The sequence below is a fragment of the Eubalaena glacialis genome, chromosome 11, assembly GCF_028564815.1.
Source record: "Eubalaena glacialis isolate mEubGla1 chromosome 11, mEubGla1.1.hap2.+ XY, whole genome shotgun sequence".
In the NCBI taxonomy this organism is placed as follows: domain Eukaryota; kingdom Metazoa; phylum Chordata; class Mammalia; order Artiodactyla; family Balaenidae; genus Eubalaena; species Eubalaena glacialis.
Window position 1 is genome coordinate 99,259,594 of NC_083726.1, and position 19,064 is coordinate 99,278,657.

General features: G+C 39.2%; 1 protein-coding gene across 1 annotated transcript in view; it reads left to right on the plus strand.

Moving 5' to 3' along the window:
• Positions 1–863: 863 nt before the first annotated feature.
• GYS2 (glycogen synthase 2) overlaps positions 864–19,064 on the plus strand; it is a 61,609-nt gene continuing 43,408 nt past the window's right edge. The window contains exons 1-4 of the mRNA XM_061204547.1: positions 864–981; positions 11,712–11,893; positions 15,789–15,980; positions 18,760–18,942. Coding sequence (XP_061060530.1) covers positions 864–981; positions 11,712–11,893; positions 15,789–15,980; positions 18,760–18,942 — 675 coding nt within the window. The remainder of the gene's footprint in view (positions 982–11,711; positions 11,894–15,788; positions 15,981–18,759; positions 18,943–19,064) is intronic.

The window sequence follows — 19,064 nt, forward strand, 5'->3', positions numbered from 1 at the left end:
TTACATCCATTGAATTATTTTTTTATCAATTTGATAATATTTGAGGTAATTGTACAAATATGACTAAAATTAATTTCTACAACCTCATTAAAATGATGGTCTGATGATCATGGGTCAGTCAAAATTACATTCTTTGTATGTTATACTCAAAGACATCCTGGCATTTTCATAGGGAAATTTTTAAGAAAAGTAATTAAGGAAAGGGGAACCAAGATCGATGCCTATCATCAAAATTAGATTTGTCAATGTAGAATAAAATAAGTAGAAATAATTTTTCTTAGTGATCTAGAAATGGGAATCAAGAGAAAAAATAATACTTACTTAGGAAATCTAAAGGGATTTAGAGCTTAGAAATACATCCCAGTCAATTCTACGTGTAACGTACAACGGTCTGCAAAATTTATAAGGGGAACTGCTACTCCTGGATCACTTTGGAGGTGATGAAATAAGTACTGGTGACTGTGTGAGTCTAGGAGTTTGGTCAAGAGGACAAGGGCTAAATGTCCGGACTCACGTCATGATCAGCCTGTGAAGATTCCATTATCCCGGGGGGTGCTTACCTAAGCCCCAAACTGGAGGGTTTTACTTGTGATTGCTCTGGGTTGTTTGGGTAGATATTGATCGGAGATAGTGTCCTCACTGGACCTTCCCAGAAAGACTGTAAAAGGAGCCAAGAATTCTGCCTTCCATTGGAAATTCTCTGGGAAGGCCATGAGATTTCTTTCTGCTGGTTTATTCCTGTGAGAAGCTACCAAAGCCTGTGATCTACCAGCTCTGAACCTCTGAGTCCCTAACGTGCACCACTCCTAGGATTACAGTTCATTGAAAGAGGGATTCAAAAGTGCCAGAGAACTGAAGGAAGAATGCTCCGAGGCCGATCGCTATCTGTGACATCCCTGGGTGGGCTTCCTCGGTGGGAAGCCAGACTCCCTGTGGAGGATTTACTTCTCTTTGAAGTCGCTTGGGAAGTGACCAATAAAGGTTTGTACTGCCCCTGAGGTGGTTATTTGCCAGATTGCTGAAGAATGTAGATTAGGATTTCACAGAATGCTCTCTAGTAAGAATGACTTGCCAGCGAGTGAGGAAAGTATTCAAACTGAATATGTTTAGATTACGTTTAATCTTGTCTATTTCGACAAGGTTGAAATGAAACGCAATGAAAACTTAAACTGGTGTATGTGTTGAAGGAAGAGAAAACTGAAAATATTAGTCATGGCCAGAGAATGTGCATTTAAATTAAAATTTGAAATCCGTGTTATGACAAAACAGGAATATAGAGTTAATATTTACCTTTCTGGTCTTATGATTTTTCTCAGCAAAGAAAAGCACAATTTTGTACTTTATTTTAGGGAGAACTGTGCCTGATCAGGACCAATTAGAAACTTTAACCCCACACTCCATTAGCGATTATATGAAATATTTAACAACATTTCTAATAATTCAAGATTAGCTTGGAATTAAAGTTTTAACTTAGAACCAGTTCAGAAGGCATAATATTGAGCTCTTATTAAGAAGAATGCATGTAATTTTTTCTTCAATACTATATAAACATAGAAATTATAAAATAAGAAAGGAAATCAAATTGCCAAAACTAAAACAATTTCCTAATCAGGTATAGTATCACTTATGCTGGATTGGAGATGGCAAGGCAGAGAACTGTGACCTAAATGATTTTTATGATAAAGGTATCTGTAAAATTATTAAAAAACAATTCCTCATGGATTGATATTGTCTAGTTTAAAAGTGTCAAGACTATTACCACTAATACTGAAGGAATATTGGTAAAGAAAAAGGAACCATTCTGAAGGTTGAGTTCTTCAAGATCATGAAAAACCAGGCCAAAAGATTGATGGGTAAGGCAGTGATAACTTGTGAAATTTAAAGGATCTGAATGATAACATGTGATGTGATCTATTACATGTTCATTTTTTTGAAATTTATTTTTTTGTTTTTATTTTTTATGACATGTTTATTGCAGTAGTCTAAAGGATCTGAAATAAACATGAATGTGATACATTACTTCTTCCTTTTAGCTAATCAGAGCCAGCAAAACCTCAAAATCAGAGAAATTGTATTTAGAATCTGATTTTTACCTTATGCTCAGTGTTCAAGGCTCTCATGTGTATGCATTCACAAAATTCATAAAATCATAAAATAAAAATTAAAAATGAATTCTTCCTGTTTAGAAATGCACGGAATGAATGTCAGAGAACAAATCACAGTCTTCCTCTTTGTAGTTTAGTGAGGAAGACGGAAAGGCGACAGAAACCTTAATATGGAAGCGTGAAGTATTATACCTATAGCTGTTCCTAATGTTCTTTTTCCAGTCCAAGGTTTTTAAATATGCCCAAAGCTCCTGGGAACAGAGCCATCTCTACTACATATAAATCCCAGACTGTCACTTGAAATAGAGGTTGTTTTCTACAGAGTAGGCAGGAACTCAAGGATATAGCTTATTGGTGGAAAAAACTGGGGGGGCACTCTTTTGCACCAAGAATCAGTTCAGAAGACCTCTGTGTGGGTTCTCCTGAGCAGAGCCCCTCTCCTTCCTTCTAGCAAACATTGCTGGGGCATTGTCTCCCGGTGCTGGGCACACACCGGTGAAACTGTTTATCCCACAGATCTTATATCCTGGCTACATGCATGCAGCTCTCAGGGCCTAGAACATTGCCTGCCGCATAGAAAATGCTCAATGGGTTTTTTTTCTTTCGCATGAAGGAATGAATACATTTATTTTTCAACCTCTAAGTTGACTTCGATACTTATTTTCTTTCATTTCCCATGCAAGAGGAAAGGAATTTTCTTGTCAAGATGGGACCCACAGAGTGATTTACCCAAATTGATATCATTTCCAACATACCTTTAATATTTATCATGGTCATATTTTTAAGAAAGTTTTATATAAATGGACAATTATTGTGTCCATCCCTGACAAGACATTGACACTACAGTTTCTTTGAAAAAATTTACTTTGAACTTTTACTTCCCTGCAGTTCATAGCAGTGATAGGAGGCATCTCTGAGATCATGACTCCAACTCCTCCACTTCATAGATGAAAAGGATGCCTACAAGGCATTAAATGACCAAGCAAATGGCAGGGTTGGGACTAGCATTTAGGTCTCCTCCGAGTCCACTTCTCTTTTTTATTACCACACAAGCATTAAAAATTAAAATGTCCAGTTTCTAAGGAAGTGCCCTGTAGGCGAAAGGACACAGGACTTTAGTCAAAAAGGTCAGGGTTTTCTAAGACTTAGAAAAAAATCCCTTAAACTGTCTGAATATCAGTTTCTTCATGATAAAATGAATGTAGCATGCTCCAGCCATCTTACAATGTTTTGTGGAAACAAGAAAATGTATTCATATCCAAGAAAACAAAAGATTTCTTAGGGGAAAAAAATTCCTTACTGCCAGAATTTTGCCCATGAACAATGGAAATGTGTAAAATATAACAAACAAGAGAGTCATAGTTAAATTATTGGGTGTTCATTCTCAGATGTCAAAATAACCTTTTCTACTTGTTCACATTAACCTTGAAATTTATTGCTCTTATTCAATAAAGATTCATCAAGTGTCTATTGGGTATCAGACACTGGAAAACAAGGGGCTTAGAATTTAACAATACAGAATGGATTCCCAATCTTCCAGAATTTACGAACTTGTAGGAAGATGGACATTGAACGTGCAATTGTAGTCAAATGTAATGAGTGTAAGAATGAGAACAAGGTGCTCTAGGACCATAAAGGCAGACCTCATTTTATTGTTTCGCTTTATTGTACTTAGCCAATGTTGCATTTTTTTTTTTACAAATTGAAGGTTTGTGGCACCCCTGCATCAAACTTCGTGTCTCTGTGTCACAGTCTAATAATCCTCACAATATATCAAACTTTTTCATTATTAATGTATTTGTTATGGTGATCTGTGATCAGTGATCTTTGATGTTACTACTGCAAAAAGATTACAACTCGCTGAAGGCTCAGATGATGGGTAGCCTTTTTTAACAATAATGTACTTTTAAATTAAGGTATGTACATTATTTTTTTAGACAAATGCTATTGCACGCTTAATAGATTGTGGTATAGTGTAAACATAACTTTTATAGGCACTGGGAAACCAAAAAATTCATGATTCTCTTTATTGCAATACTCGCTTTATTGGGATGGTCTGGAGCACAGCCTACAATTATCTCTGAGGTCTGCCTGTAATTTGGTGAGGGTGGGGGAGGTTTTTACCTAGTTGGAGGCTTGGGAAGAACCTTTGACGAAAAGACATTTGAGCTGACACCTGAAGGATGAATAGCTGTTGGGTAGAGATGAGGAGGCGGTGATAAAGAGGGGACATGTTCTATGCGTGGGAACTGTACATGCCAAGGTGCAGAGGTGAGGAAGTATACTCTGTTCAATGATCTGAGGGAAGCTCAGAGGCAGAAAAGGAGTGGAGCATGAGAGGAGACAAGAGAGACCAGCAAGGGCTGGACTGTGGAGTGTATGGTGAGTTAATAGCCTTAAGGAGTTACATTTCCAATCCATGAAGGATGGGAAGCCATTGAAGTTCTAGATAATGGAAAGTGTTAAGGAGTCAGATGTGGTTTCTTTTATTTTTTTATTTTTTTTTACTGAATGAAAAATTCTTTAAATCCTATAGTGCTTTACAGTTTGCAACTTTCACACACGTGATTTCATATAATCCCATAATAACTTTTTCCCCCTACCCCTACATTGCTCCTCCTCCCTTCCGTCTCCCCACTGGTAACCACTAATTTGTTCTCTATGTCTGCGAGTCTGCTTCTTTTTGGTTTTATTCACTAGTTTGTTGTATTTTTTAGATTCCACACATAAGTGATATCATACAGTATTTGTCTTTCTCTCTCTGATGAATTTCACTTAACAAAATGCCTTCCAAGTCCATCCATGTTGCTGCAAATGGCAAAATTTCATTCTTTTTTCATGGTTGAGTAGCATTCCATTGTATATATACACCACAAAAAGCACTATTACTAGTTGTGGGACAGGCTAGCAGGAAAGTAACTGTGCCATGGTCTAGGATGGAGCGTTTTGCCCCAATATTGGAAATAAGCTTTACTTTCAACTTCTTTGCTACAATCATTTCTTCTATACAGACTTGCCCAAATCATTGTAGATTGTGGACCAATGACCATGTTGAGGATATTTAGGGTCATTAAAAAGAGTTTAATGAATGTTGTCAAAAATAATTTATGCTACTCTAATAAACGTGAACACTTCCGAAATTTAGTCACTAAATGGATGCTTCCCTCTAAAAGTTGACTAAAAACAATTTGTTTTAGCACCAAGCCAGTGTCAACTGAAAAAAAGATTGCACAACCTAAAAGTTGACAACTGCGTTTTATTCAGCAGACTTTCTGAGGACCATAGCCTCTCAGTTCACTCTGAGGGACTGTTCCAAAGAGGTAAGGCAAGAGCCAGGATATATAGCAATTTTTGCTGAAAAAAAAAACCAAAACATGAACATGTAGTCAGACATCAAAAGGTTACTGCTAATTACAAAGACAGACATCTCAAGCTAATGACTTTAAGTATTTTCTATGTTTGGAAAGATGCAAGAGTCTGGGCTCATTGAAATCATTCCTTTGATACGCTTCTTAACTATCTAGGGCCAGTATCCTGTTTTTCTCCATCCTGAATTCCCCTCAGGGTGTACCATCAGGGCAGCTGCAGTGGCTGATGCCTTTATGCACAAAACATCCTTTGTTTACTGAAATGGCAGGTGACATTCTTTGTCCACAACAGCTTATTGCCTGACAGAATATTTCTCCCTGCTCCCTCCTCAAACTGGACACCATAGTTCTGGGTTACATAGTACAAAAGGCACACGGAATAATTCAGAAAACTACAGTCGAAAAGATGTGGTAGAAACTGATTACGATCAAGTCCACTACTGCAATCTGACGCAGGAGTTCTAAAGGTGGGGACCTTGATGAAAGTGAACTTCCAGGAGTTTGCAAACCTTCTAAAATTGTATGTGAAAATTGTGTGCTCATACGTGTACGTGCTTTGTCAGAGAAGAGGACTGAATGATTTCATCAGATTTCCAAAGGCCCCTATGATTTTTTTTTTTTTTTATTTAAAGTTACGTTTGTGACTCACATCTTTTTTTTTTTTTTTAATTTTATTTATTTATTTATTTATTTTTGGCTGTGTTGGGTCCTCGTTTCTGTGCGAGGGCTTTCTCTAGTTGCGGCAAGCGGGGGCCACTCTTCATCGCGGTGCACGGGCCCCTCACTATCGCGGCCTCTCTTGTTGCGGAGCACAGGCTCCAGACGCGCAGGCTCAGTAGTTGTGGCTCACAGGCCTAGTTGCTCCGCGGCATGTGGGATCTTCCCAGACCAGGGCTCGAACCCGTGTCCCCTGCATCGGCAGGCAGATTCTCAACCACTGCGCCACCAGGGAAGCCCCAGGCCCCTATGATTGATGTGAGAACCACTGCTCTAAAGTTCCCTTAACCTTGGGTTCCTTTTTATTAACCCAGAATGTTTAGAACCAAAAAAAAAAAAGCGATTTTCCGTAAGTGCTGTTTTCCAAATGGCCTTTCTCTAGAGCAGAGTAGAAAGGATTCCACCCTCCCCAAGACTTAAAGATGCTTCTCTTTGCGTGGTACAGCTCGCTTTCTCCCTCTGCCCCTCCCACCACCATTTTCAAAGACTCATCAGTATGTTGCTCTGTAGAGTTACAGTCGGCCATCCGTATCCACGGTTCCACACCTGCGGATTCAACCAACTCTGGATCAAAAATAGTCGAAATAAAATTCCAGAAAGCTCCAAAAAGCAAACATTGAATTTACCACGTACCAGCAAACTATTTACACCCCCATTTACATTGTGTTAGGTGTTATAAGTAACCTAGAGATGATTTAAAGTATATAGGAGGATATGCATAGGTTATATGCAAATACTATGCCATTTTATATAAGGGACTTGAGCATCCTTGGATTTTGGTATCCACAGTGGTGGTTGGGGTGTGGTGTCCTAAAACCAACCTGCTGTGGGTACCAAGGGACAACTATACTTACAATCCTGCTATCTAAAGCTTGTGGGCTCTGGAGTCAGACTGCCTGGATTGTAATCCCAACTCCATCATTACCTTTGTAATATTGGATCCATCTCATAGCCTCTCTGTGTCTCAGTTTCCCTGTCTAAAAATAAAGATAATAATAGCATCTTCCTTAATAGTGTTGTGAAAACTAAAAGAAATACCGACTGTAAACCACTTAGAACTGTGCTTGGCATCTATTAACACTCTGTTACCTTATTATTATTTCTTATAAAGTTTATTCATACAGTGGGGACGTTGGATCATTCATTTTCACACTAGCTCTCACTTTGAGCAATTGCATGTTTCTATTTTTAAATGCAAAAGAAGAAAGAGAAAAAAAAAATACATGGATCAAAGTTACTACAATCATGGGCAACGCTGTAATTAGAGGTTGGGGTTTCTTTGCCTGGTGTGGATATGCAGTGGCCATGTCATGTCAAAAGCATCCTGAACAACACCACATGAAACACACAGTCTCTGTAAGAACCATGCTTGTCACACACATACCTTCAAGATGAGCACTGGTCTCTCCACTTCCCTTTCATCCGGATTGCCATGACTAAGCCCTTCGTGTATAAAATATTCAGAGCTGCTGTTGTGGATGTAATCAGGGTGGGGCGTGCTTGTGGGCATGCTCTCAGTGTATCATCTCCCACTGCCCTGGACTGCGGCTCCTTTGATTTGAACCACAGACCCAGCTGACTGCTAGGCACACAAACATTTGGTGGCCATCTTCACCAGTAGCATTTAATCTCTTTCCTACCAAGACCTGCTGCCTCAGAGAATGATGTCTAACTGTGTAATGACTATCCCTGCTTCTTTAACTATGTCTTGGGACAGGAGGGTCAGATTAGTAGCTATGCACACTGAAATCACAGACTTCTAAATTCTCTGACTTTTAACCATTTAAAGATAGTGAAGAGTCTATATATATATATACTTATATTTATACATTATAACATATATCTCCTTTTCTTGGCTGGTGCCCACCTTCCATACTGCCTTGGAATTCTGCTTTTAACAATATCAGCAGTGTTTCTAGATAAAAACTTGAGGTTTTAGCTACTTCATTGACATATATGCTATGATAGCTCATCTTTTCTTTCTGATGAAAGGCTTGATACTTTGCCCTCACACTAAAGACAGCTTCCATGTTGTTTCAGGAAAGTATAGATCAATAAAAGACAAAGTACATGTTTGAAAGTGAAGGGTAAGTCCAAATTCAATGACCTACACTGTGGTAAAACAATAATTCATTAAAAAATATGTGTTGGTGGACCTTTGGTTTGTACTCCAGATTTGAAAATAGGAATGACCCTATTTCTCAGCTATCGTATTCATCTTTAATGAGCGTGCCGAGAGAGGAGTTTGGGGTATAAGGTGGTAAATAGAGTGAAAATTAAGGAAAGTCGTTGGCATATAAATCTGGGAAAGACAGAGAGGGCCTGAAATGGAGCTTGAACATGTGAAATAGCAGTAAGAGGACCTCCCCACAGAAAGACTGTATGGGGAGAAGCCTGGGGGTGGGGGGGAAAGATTTGTTTACAATCAAGCCTCAACCAATATGGGATGAAATTTTTAAAAATTTTATGTTTTTATTCCTGATAGACTGAAAGAACATAGCCATAGTATTTGTAAACACTCTAAGGCTATTTGGGGACTATTTATCTCAAGGTTGAAGGCCTCAAATGGGAAAAAGAAGCAGCAAATTAATTGTGTTTATCTTTGCATTTCAATTCTCAAATCTAACCATTTATTTTTTTTGAAATAAAAAATTTCTCTTCTCCCTTACATCCTTTAGCAAATAAAAATGTGTTTGCATTAACCCGAGTGTATTTTAATTTGCAACACATAATCTAACAAACAAGGATGTTCGAAGGTCTCTGGGCAAGGTACACAGTTGCAAATAAAAGAGAGTTTTCAAGACTAGAAATGTGAATAAGACATTTAATGTGTATGCCATCAGAACCTGATAACATAGTCCCCTGGATAATATAAAGATGAAGGAAAATAGTCTACAAAGAGGAGGAATTATTTGGAGATTTTCCATTTTTATTGACAGTGGGCTTGAATAAAGCTTATATAAATATATATACTTTTAAATATGTTGCTAAGATGTGACTCCAAGACTTTAGAGAAAAAAGTTCTTCTTTTTAGTTGCTCTTGCAAACTATTTCTCTAATTTTTTTTTCCTCAACAAGTGGTTTTGACTGTTCCTAAATTTTTCTGGAATTTGGGGAAATATTTAGGCATCCTTGATGTTGGCATCAGTTTATGTAGACTCAGATTCGTGGTTGAATGGTTAAGTGAATCCTGTCTGCTCTGGTCCAGTCTGAAAGGCTCTGCTTGCAGGTTTGCAGAGCCTCTTCCTGGTCCCACGCTGTCCTCATCAGCCACCTGAGCTGAGATTGATAGTGTCCTTATTATCAGAGGCTGCTCAAGTGACAGTTTAAATTTCTTTTAGGTGTGGTCAAAAGGATTTTTCTTAAAGATCAAGTTTTAAGGACAATAAATTTATGTAGGCTTATATGAAAATTACATGTAATATTTACATTTTGGGAGTTACATTAGCTCTTTTCTTTTATAAATTAATGAACCCGGTTGTATCATGTAATAGTATTAACATTTGCCTTTTGTGTCTCACCTCTCAAAAGGCAGTTTACCAAAATGTGTATTTTGAGTGATTCAGACTTTTAAAAAAATTTGCAAATGGCAATTCTACCTTTTGGCTCTCAGTTATGACTATGGCTAAGATTTATTATTTAAGGTCTAATTTATTGAAATAAGAAATTTAAGAGATGCAGTAGCTATCAAACTCTACATCCTGAAGAATTGGAATACCTTATGAAAAACCATGGTGAAAAATAAGACTTTTTCTTCTTAACATACAAGTAACAAAATTGTTCTTGGAAGTGGGGTTGATGATTGGTGCCAGAATCTGTACTGGCTTGGGAATTTTATACAGGATTTCTTGAGTCGTTCCTTTGCCTGTGGTTCATGGACAAAGTATCGCTCAAGAAATTGATTCAGATTGTTTCCATATTCTCATATGAGGTGATTGCTTTGAGCTGGCCTAGGAAGTATCCTGTCCAGTTTACTGAAGGTCTTTTTCCCTTTGGTCCTCTCTATTCCTCCTACCTGTTTACTGAACCCCTCCTTTTGAATGCCTAGAACTCTCTGCTTGCACCCTCTGCTCCCAAAATAGAACCTTGGCTCTGACTGTTCTCTCTGCCTAAAACATTCTTCCCCATGATATCCACTTGCCTGATTTCCTTACCCTTTTAAGTACTTACCCCAAATATCACCTTTTCAATGAGGCCTAATTTTTAATACTCCTTCTCCAACCTGCCCTTCCTCCCCAAGTGATGTACTGTTTTAGCCCCCTTGAACAGGTGAGCTAATGGAGCCTTAGACAGGTTACATGAGTTAACTAGTTCAACTTAAGTTGGTTACAATTTTTCACCACCATAATTCTTTAATAAATATCCTTATACACACATCTTCTTATTTTTCCCCCAGGACAATTTTCCAGATGTAAACATGCTGGGTGCATATTTTCCAAGAGTATACATATTTTTTGGCTTTGTGTTTTAATAGTGGTGGCAGCAATGCCAGAGAGGCAAAATGAAATACCATATGAAAACTTGTATTTGTGTCATTGGGTTTGACATGAGGATTGGGCCAAGCATCTCCCCTCAAAATCCATCAGCTGCTTCTCCTTGTCAAAAGGTACTTGCTTGGGGGCTCCCTTGGTGGCGCAGTGGTTGAGAAGCTGCCTGCCAATGCAGGGGACATGGGTTCGAGCCCTGGTCTGGGAAGATCCCACATGCCACGGAGCAACTGGGCCTGTGAGCCACAACTACTGAGCCTGCGCGTCTGGAGCCCGTGAGCCACAATTACTGAGCCTGTGCGTCTGGAGCCTGTGCTCCGCAACAAGAGAGGCCGCGATAGTGAGAGGCCCGCGCACCGGGATGAAGAGTGGCTCCCACTTGCCGCAACTAGAGAGAGCCCTCGCACAGAAACGAAGACCCAACACAGCCAAAAATAAATAAATAAATTTATTTAAAAAAAAAAAAAAAAGGTACTTGCTTGGTCCCTAGAAGGGAAGAGGCTCTTTATCCTGGGAGACTTATAATTTGAGCAGTGGCTGTTACTTGGTCATATTTTAGCCCCTTGGACCACTGTTGGAGAAGGGATAAAAGGTGATTACTGCTGCTGAGGGCATGTGTCGTGACAATAGCCGTTTGTCTCACCTTTGACACTTCCATGTGGATAGAGGTTTAAGCCAAGTACTGCTTTATTCCGTTTGTCTCTTCAGGTTTCCTTGAAATATTTGTACTTCTCTGCTGCTGCCAACCTGCTGCTTTCTGACAAGCACCCAGCATGAAATTGAACAAAATAGTAACTCTTTGATAGTGTCCCTTAAAAATTTTCTTTTAGAAAGTTAAATAAACCCTTGTGCTTGATGGATCCCAAATGCTAACTTAAAAATGAGTACTAACCCAATATTGTATATCAACTATACTTCAATAAAAAAATGTTGGCTTAAGTAACATAGAAAAAAATGAAGACTCATGTCCATCCCTTCATCACTTAAAATGAACTACTAACCTGAATGATAATGGGACGTTTTCTTTTTAACAGTTGGTGGCATCTACACTGTGATTCAGACAAAGGCCAAAACAACAGCAGATGAGTGGGGAGACAATTACTTTCTGCTTGGTCCATATTTTGAGCATAATATGAAGACTCAGGTGGAACAATGTGAACCTGTAAATGATGCTGTGAGAAGAGCAGTGGACGCGATGAACAAGCATGGCTGCCAGGTGAAGGATACTGTCCGACTTCATTAAGCAAGCCTGAGTAAACTGTTGTGGGAAAACACCACAATTTACATGAACTCACAAGAAAAGGCCACTCATCTTCTTAGGGGAAAGGAGTTGGTTTAGAGAAAGATGATGAACTTGATTTTAAATAGGTTACATTTGAGGCACTTTGTGAAAACCATAATATATCCATCTAGAAGTATACTAGGTTTGGAACTCAGCAGAGGGTATAGAATAGAGATGTTTGGGGAAAAGTGATTTGTGTCTAAATTGTAGTTGACATTATGGGTGTGGATACCATTATTCAGTGGAAGATTATAGACTTGGAGCAAAAGTTTTGAGCCAAATCTTGGGCAATGTGAACGTGTTGGAATATCTACACAAAAAGAAGTCAGAGACTGCAAAAGTAGAAGTCCAGCTGGTCATTAGAACCAAGGATGTCCAAGTGCTAATCCTCAGAACCTGTGAATGTGTTACCTTATAAAGCAGAAGGACTTTGTAGTTGTGACTATGTTAAGGTTCTTGAGATGGGAAGATTATCCTGGATTATCTGGGTGGGTCCAATGTAATTACAAAGGTCCTTATAAGAAGGAGGCAGTAGAATTAGAATCAGAGATGAGATGAGACAATGGAAGCAGAAATTGGAGTGATGAGAGCTTTGAGATGGAGGAAGGAACGGGCCACGAGCCAAGGGATGCAGGTGGCCTCTAGAAGCTGGGAAAGGCTAGAGAACAGATCCTCCCCTAGGGACTGCAAGTGAAATGCAACTCTGCTGACATGTCGGTTTTAACCCAGAAGACCCATTTCAGAGGACTTGCTCCCAAATCTGTCAGAGAACAGGTTTGCATTGTTTTAAGCTACGAGGAAGGCAGTAATTTGTTGCCATCACAACAGGAATAGAGATGTCAAGACAAGGAAGGAGAGAGTTTCAAGTATAGAGGAGGGACTGAATCAACAAAGGATTGAACCAGAGTCAGCTTGGTTTAGCAATATTCAGGCCATTTGTGGTCAGCTTGCTAACTACAGCTTCAGGGGGAAAAGGAAGGTTAAATCAGATTTCAGTAGCTTGAGGAATGAATGAGTGGTGAGTTTATCTCAGATACAGAAGTGTGGCTATGAGATTTTTCTATGAAGAGGAAAGATAATTAAGTTGTTTCAGAGTGACATGGTTTTGAGAGTTGGTATTTTCTTAAATATGAGTGAGCATATTTATATGACAAAAGGAAATATCTAGGGGGGGGCAGAGAGAAGCTGAAAGTTCAGAAGGAATGGATGATTGAAGAGAGTAGGATCACTGAGGACAGGAGAGGAAATGAGATCCAAAGCACTACTAAAAGGATCGTGCTTCACTCCTCTCACTCAAACTGGAAACAAAGGATGAATGCAAACAGAGATAAGCTGATGAAGAATTCAGGATGGTCTCACTCAGTGTTTCTGATGATCTTAAGAGCTAATGGTCATCTTCTGAGAGTCAGGAGGCAAGTGTTAAAATAAGAGAATATGACGAAAAACATTCAGAAAGTGTTCAAGGAATAGGGAAAAGAATTTCTGGACATTTTTAAGGTACCGTCGTGACTTTTTAATGGCACAAATATACACGACTGTGACTTTCTCCAGCAGCTAGAGTGAAAGTGAAGGAAGTAAAATAGTTGGAGATTTAGTGTTGTTTAATTTCAGCATTTGTGCAACAGGGCAAGGTGGCACAAATCTTCGAGGTAACCTTATGATTGACTGAATTAATTGTTGAGTTGATGAATTGTTAGGTCTGAAATGGATAGGAAAGGAAGGATGAAAGGAGAAAGATGGGGATGATGTAGGAGAAAAAGGGAGGTTCCAGAAACTGGAGGTCTTGAAGGGAGGCATACACTGGGAGAAATATAGTGAGAGAAGTGGAAGTATGGTAGTTGTGGTCAAGGGATACAATGCTAAGGTTGAACATTTCAGAGGAGGAACAGTTTGGATTTTGACAAGGATAAGATTGCCATAAAGTTCTTTGAAGTCAGTAATGTCAAATAGCTATGATGTAAGTGTGTAGGATACAATCCTGGATTTTAAAGTTGCCCAGCATAAGGTAGAAAAGTAACCAAGAGATTTGTAGAACAAGGAAAGTAACATATTTGCATAATGAAAATTTCAGAGATGTCTTTATATACGAATAAAGAATAAGGTTTTAAAAGTTTCAGTGTAATTTAAAAAATCCTAACTTTCCTTCCTACTCACCCCAGGAATATAGTTTCTGGGGGTGAAAAAATGCGAAGTTCTTACTGACATGTCCATGTGAGTGGTGATGTCTAGGAGATATATACAAGGTTTAAGGTGCAGAATATTTAGTTTAAAAGGGAACTTGAGGTCCCAGAGGGCACCATGGAAGCATATCACCGTGAGAGTAACATCGAGAATTAGGAGAGTAGGGAGGGTTGCGTGTTGTACTGTTAGGATGAAATGAGTGAGATGTTAGAAGGGGTTCACATTTGAAGCACTTGCGAAAGAAGAGGGAGGTGAAAGCCATGGTGGAACCAACTGGTCTCAAGATTCTAAATGGATTTCTGATGTAAGGATGTTTCCATGTCAGGGCCGAGAATGCGCTGCAAGTCAAGACAAGCTAGCTTACATTCTCTGTTCAGCACTTCACTGTCTTAGCTCACTGTATCATATGTCACATATTAGGCAGCCAGTAGCTATTTGTTAAATGAATACATAAATCAATGACTGTCCCAAAGAGAAAACTATTGAAAGGTTGTTTGGGGCTCAGGAAAACTCAATCTGAAAGAGTGCCATGATAAATACTGAATTACAGTGGAAGCGACTGACACATAATGAGGGTCTTTCAATGTTGACTGAGGCATGGATGGGAAAGAGACATCACCATACATTCCTGAGTCCCAAGCAAGGGAATGATGATCAAACGGGCTTTCACGCTCTGTAAAATTCAGCCTTGGGTGGAGTCATAATGTCAATGTAAGCAGTGTAGACACATTCAGTTTACTAGAGAGGTCTGGATACCCAATGAGAGAAGCTCTTAGCTTCTGCCAACTTCAAAAAGGGTTTGAAGTGATTTATGGAATTGCTTGCATGTAATAGGAGAATAAACATAAAATAAAGAACATGAGTAAATTACTATAGAAAAATAGAGACCAAAGGGGAAGTTAAAACTTGGATATACAAGTGACTAAATAATTACAATTGGAAAAAATTTGAAATAGCTACTGCATTAAAACTTGCACAAGGTAAAACATTTAGGAATAAAAGAATCAATTTGATGAATGTAATAGAATTAGACCTTGAGCTGCTAGATTAAAGAGAAAATGCATCTTGGGCAAGACATTTAGTTACGACCTCTGGCAGCAACCATATTGGGAAACACTTGATGTCACATTTTCTTTGATAGGAGGAATGAGGGAAATTATACACATTTGTCTAGGGAAACAACTTTTTTTTCTGGCAGGAAATATTGTAAGTCCTGTTGCATAAAGGAAAATAAGTGACATGGTAGACATATCCAACTCCAGGTTGTTAAAGATACAGATCAGTTCACCTTATGACTCTATCATAAAAACATAGACCATAATATTAAATCCTAAAACCATGGGCTCAAGGTCACAGGAGGATAATGAAGGACAGAAGAACAGAGATTACATGATCTAAATACTTCATTTTAAAATAAGCAAATTTAATGAAGAGCAGGAACTTGGAGATTCTAGATGAATGGGTGCCAGCCCATTCCCTCTTCGGGCGCACACATCAGACGCTCTGTGTTATCACTATGGTTCCCTATATGGCTTCTGTAATCTGCTTTTGAGCTCTAAATACAGTTTATAGCTTCTAAACCCAAATACATTGTTCTCCCTTGCGTTGCCTAGTATTACTCCATGGCTGTGTGTCCTTCATATGGCAGGTGTACTTTGGAAGATGGCTGATAGAAGGGAGTCCTTACGTGGTGCTCTTTGACATAAGCTATTCGGCTTGGAACCTGGACAAGTGGAAAGGTGACCTCTGGGAAGCATGCAATGTTGGTATCCCTCATCACGACCAGGAAGCCAATGAAATGCTGATATTTGGATCGTTAACTGCCTGGTTCTTGAAAGAGGTACTGTTTACTGTAGAGTCGTACAACAGAGGAGAAACACAGTTGCTCTCTGTGCCCAGCAATGATCCTCTGAACTTTAAGCCAATTTTGAGATGATGCCATTATTAATTGTCCTAGAACATTTCAAAGGAATCTGAGAAAACATTCAGCTTTCCTGTAACTAAATACCAGCTTTTGGAACAGGGTGATAATAATGCTTTTTTTTTTTTTTTTTTTTGGCTGTATTGGGTCTTCACTGCTGCGTGCGGGCTTTCTCTAGTTGTGGCGAGCGGAGGCCACTCTTCGCTGCAGTGTGCGGGCCTCTCATTGCGGTGGCTTCTCTTATTGCGGCGCACGGGCTCCAGGTGCGCAGGCCTCAGTAGGTGCGGCATGCGGGCTCAGCAGTTGTGGCTCGCGGGCTCCAGAGCTCAGGCTCAGTAGTTGTGGCGCACGGGCTTAGTTGCTCCGTGGCATGTGGGATCCTCCCGGACCAGGGCTTGAACCAGTGCCCCCTGCATTGGCAGGCGGATTCCCAACCACTGTGCCACCAGGGAAGTCCCAATAATGCTTATTAATATTTACATCATGTCAGGTTCAACTAGAGTGATGTGGATAAAACACCCGATTATATTCACTGTTACATAGATAATATTCAACATATATGCAAGAAAAAACAGTATACGTCATGCACTATGTACTTGAGTTCTAGCATCATGGGAGTAGAAAACGGCCTGAAATATTTGATTTTGTTTATGTGTGAGTGCTTGTGTGACTTCAGTGGCTCTTACATCTTTTAATCATTTGCTAAAGGCTGAAGTGATCTCAGCAGTTGCTAAGGAGTCCACAGCAGTGAAATAGTCCATAGATGTAAAAAAAACCAAGAGCATTGGAAATCAGTCCTTGTTAAATGAGCCAAGCCTGTACTCAATTCCTGAAAGCATGGCAGTAGGATTTCTTCATATTCCTTTCATTACCTCAAGATGATTATGCCTCACTTAAAAATCGGAGAATGAAGAGCATCCCTAGCAAAGTGGGACTGTGGTCTAAGGACAAATCACAGAACTGTATGTTGGGAGTGTGTCCGCTTGACCAGTATAACTTCTTTCTGATGAAGTCAGTCCAACAGCCATAAGAAAGGGTGAAAGGGAAGTGAAGGGGTGGTCCTATTGCTTTGTCTTGGTGACACCATAGGAGAAGAAGAGCGAGGGTGCTGACAGGATCTGGCCTAATGACGGATAGATGCAGGCTTGTTTAGCATCAGTTGCTGAAACCAACTCTTCCTCTGCAAACTGCCCCAGGGCTGAGGCCAGCCTCCACGAGCACCCACACATGCGTGCATGTCAAGCCTTCCAGGTGATTCTGATGTACCCTAGGTATGAGAACCGCTGTCTTAGGTTAACTCTCCAGACTTCCCAATTCTCTGGGCAGGCTTCTTGAACACAGGTGTTTTTCATTATCAATGCTACTCCCCCCACTAGGGAAACAGTCATTAAGGGGAGTGGAATGTAAATATTAATTTTTGGTAAGGGTGAAACAAAGTAACGTTTTTTATTGAAATGCAGTTGATTTAAATATTGTGTTAGTTTCAGGTGTACAGCAAAGTGATTCAGTTATATATATATATATTTTCCATTATAGGTTATTATAAGATACTAATATAGTTCCCTGTGCTATACAGTAAATCCTTGTTGTTTATCTATTTTATATATGGTAGTGTGTATCTGTTAATTCCATATTCCTAATTTATCCCTCCTTCCAACCCTTTGGTAACCATAAGTTTGTTTCCTATGTCTGTGAGTCTGTTTCTGTTTTGTAAATAAATTCATTTGTATTATTTTTCAGATTCCACATATAAGTGATATCATATAATATTTGTCTTTCTCTCTTTGACTTACTTCACTTAGTATGATATTCTCTAGGTCCATCCATGTTGCTGCAAATGGAAATATTTCATTCTTTTTTATAGCTGAGTAATATTCCATTGTATATGTATACCACATCTTCTTTATCCATTCCTCTGCTGATGGACGTTTAGGTTGCTTCCATGTCTTGGCTACTGTAAATAGTGCTGCAATGAACATTGGGGTGTGTGTATCTTTTTGAATTATGGTTTTCTCTGGATATATGCCCAGGAGTAGGATTGCTGGATCATATGGTAGCTCTATTTTTAGTGAAACAAAGTAACTTTAAGGTTAAGAAACTGGTGCCCTGCCTAGTGTTAGAATTAGACCTGGAATTAGACCTGGGTCCTCAGTGTGTTATTAAATTTCTATTTGATTCTAAGCAAGTTATGAATCTCTTTCCCTAGTTCCAAATTCTTAAAATAATAATATATCATTTAAAATGTTTTTGGCTTCAAGGAACAGAAAGTCCAAATGAGACTGACTTAAAACATGAAGTCATTTATGGTTTATTAAAAAGAAGCTTGTAAGTGGGTGGTCCCACCTGATTCAGCAGCTCAGTGAATCTTCAAGGATAATATTGCTATTATTCATTCATCCATTTAATGAATATTTATTGAGTACCTACTGTGCATTTATTCAGGAGTCCCCTCTGTGGATACAAAAATAAATTTGATCCATATTGAAAGAGAGGATTATGCCATAAACATATATGGGCTTTATGAACTTGCAGCTAAATTCTATAAAACCGTTATATTTGCTAAATCTGTCTGCTTTATCTTTAGATCCCTTTAAATTGTGCCAAAATTTACAGGCATGATAACTTTCCTTATGCTGTGGGCCATGAGCAAGATCAAACTACACCACCAGCTTTTCTAAAAGCTTCTTTTCTGGTGTAGGTGACAGATCATGCCGATGGGAAACACGCCATTGTCCAATTCCATGAATGGCAGGCTGGGACTGGACTGATTCTTTCTCGAGCTCGGAAACTTCCGATCGCTACGGTCTTTACCACTCACGCCACACTGCTTGGGAGGTATCTCTGTGCAGCAAACATCGATTTCTACAACCATCTTGATAAGGTAATTAGTCCTTCCACCTTCCCCCCTCACCACCTTTCTTTCCAATCCTTGAAGTTGAAGGATGGGAAGTATTGACCTTCGTCTTTCATCTGTCATCCAGATGGCAGAAATGCCCTTTTAAC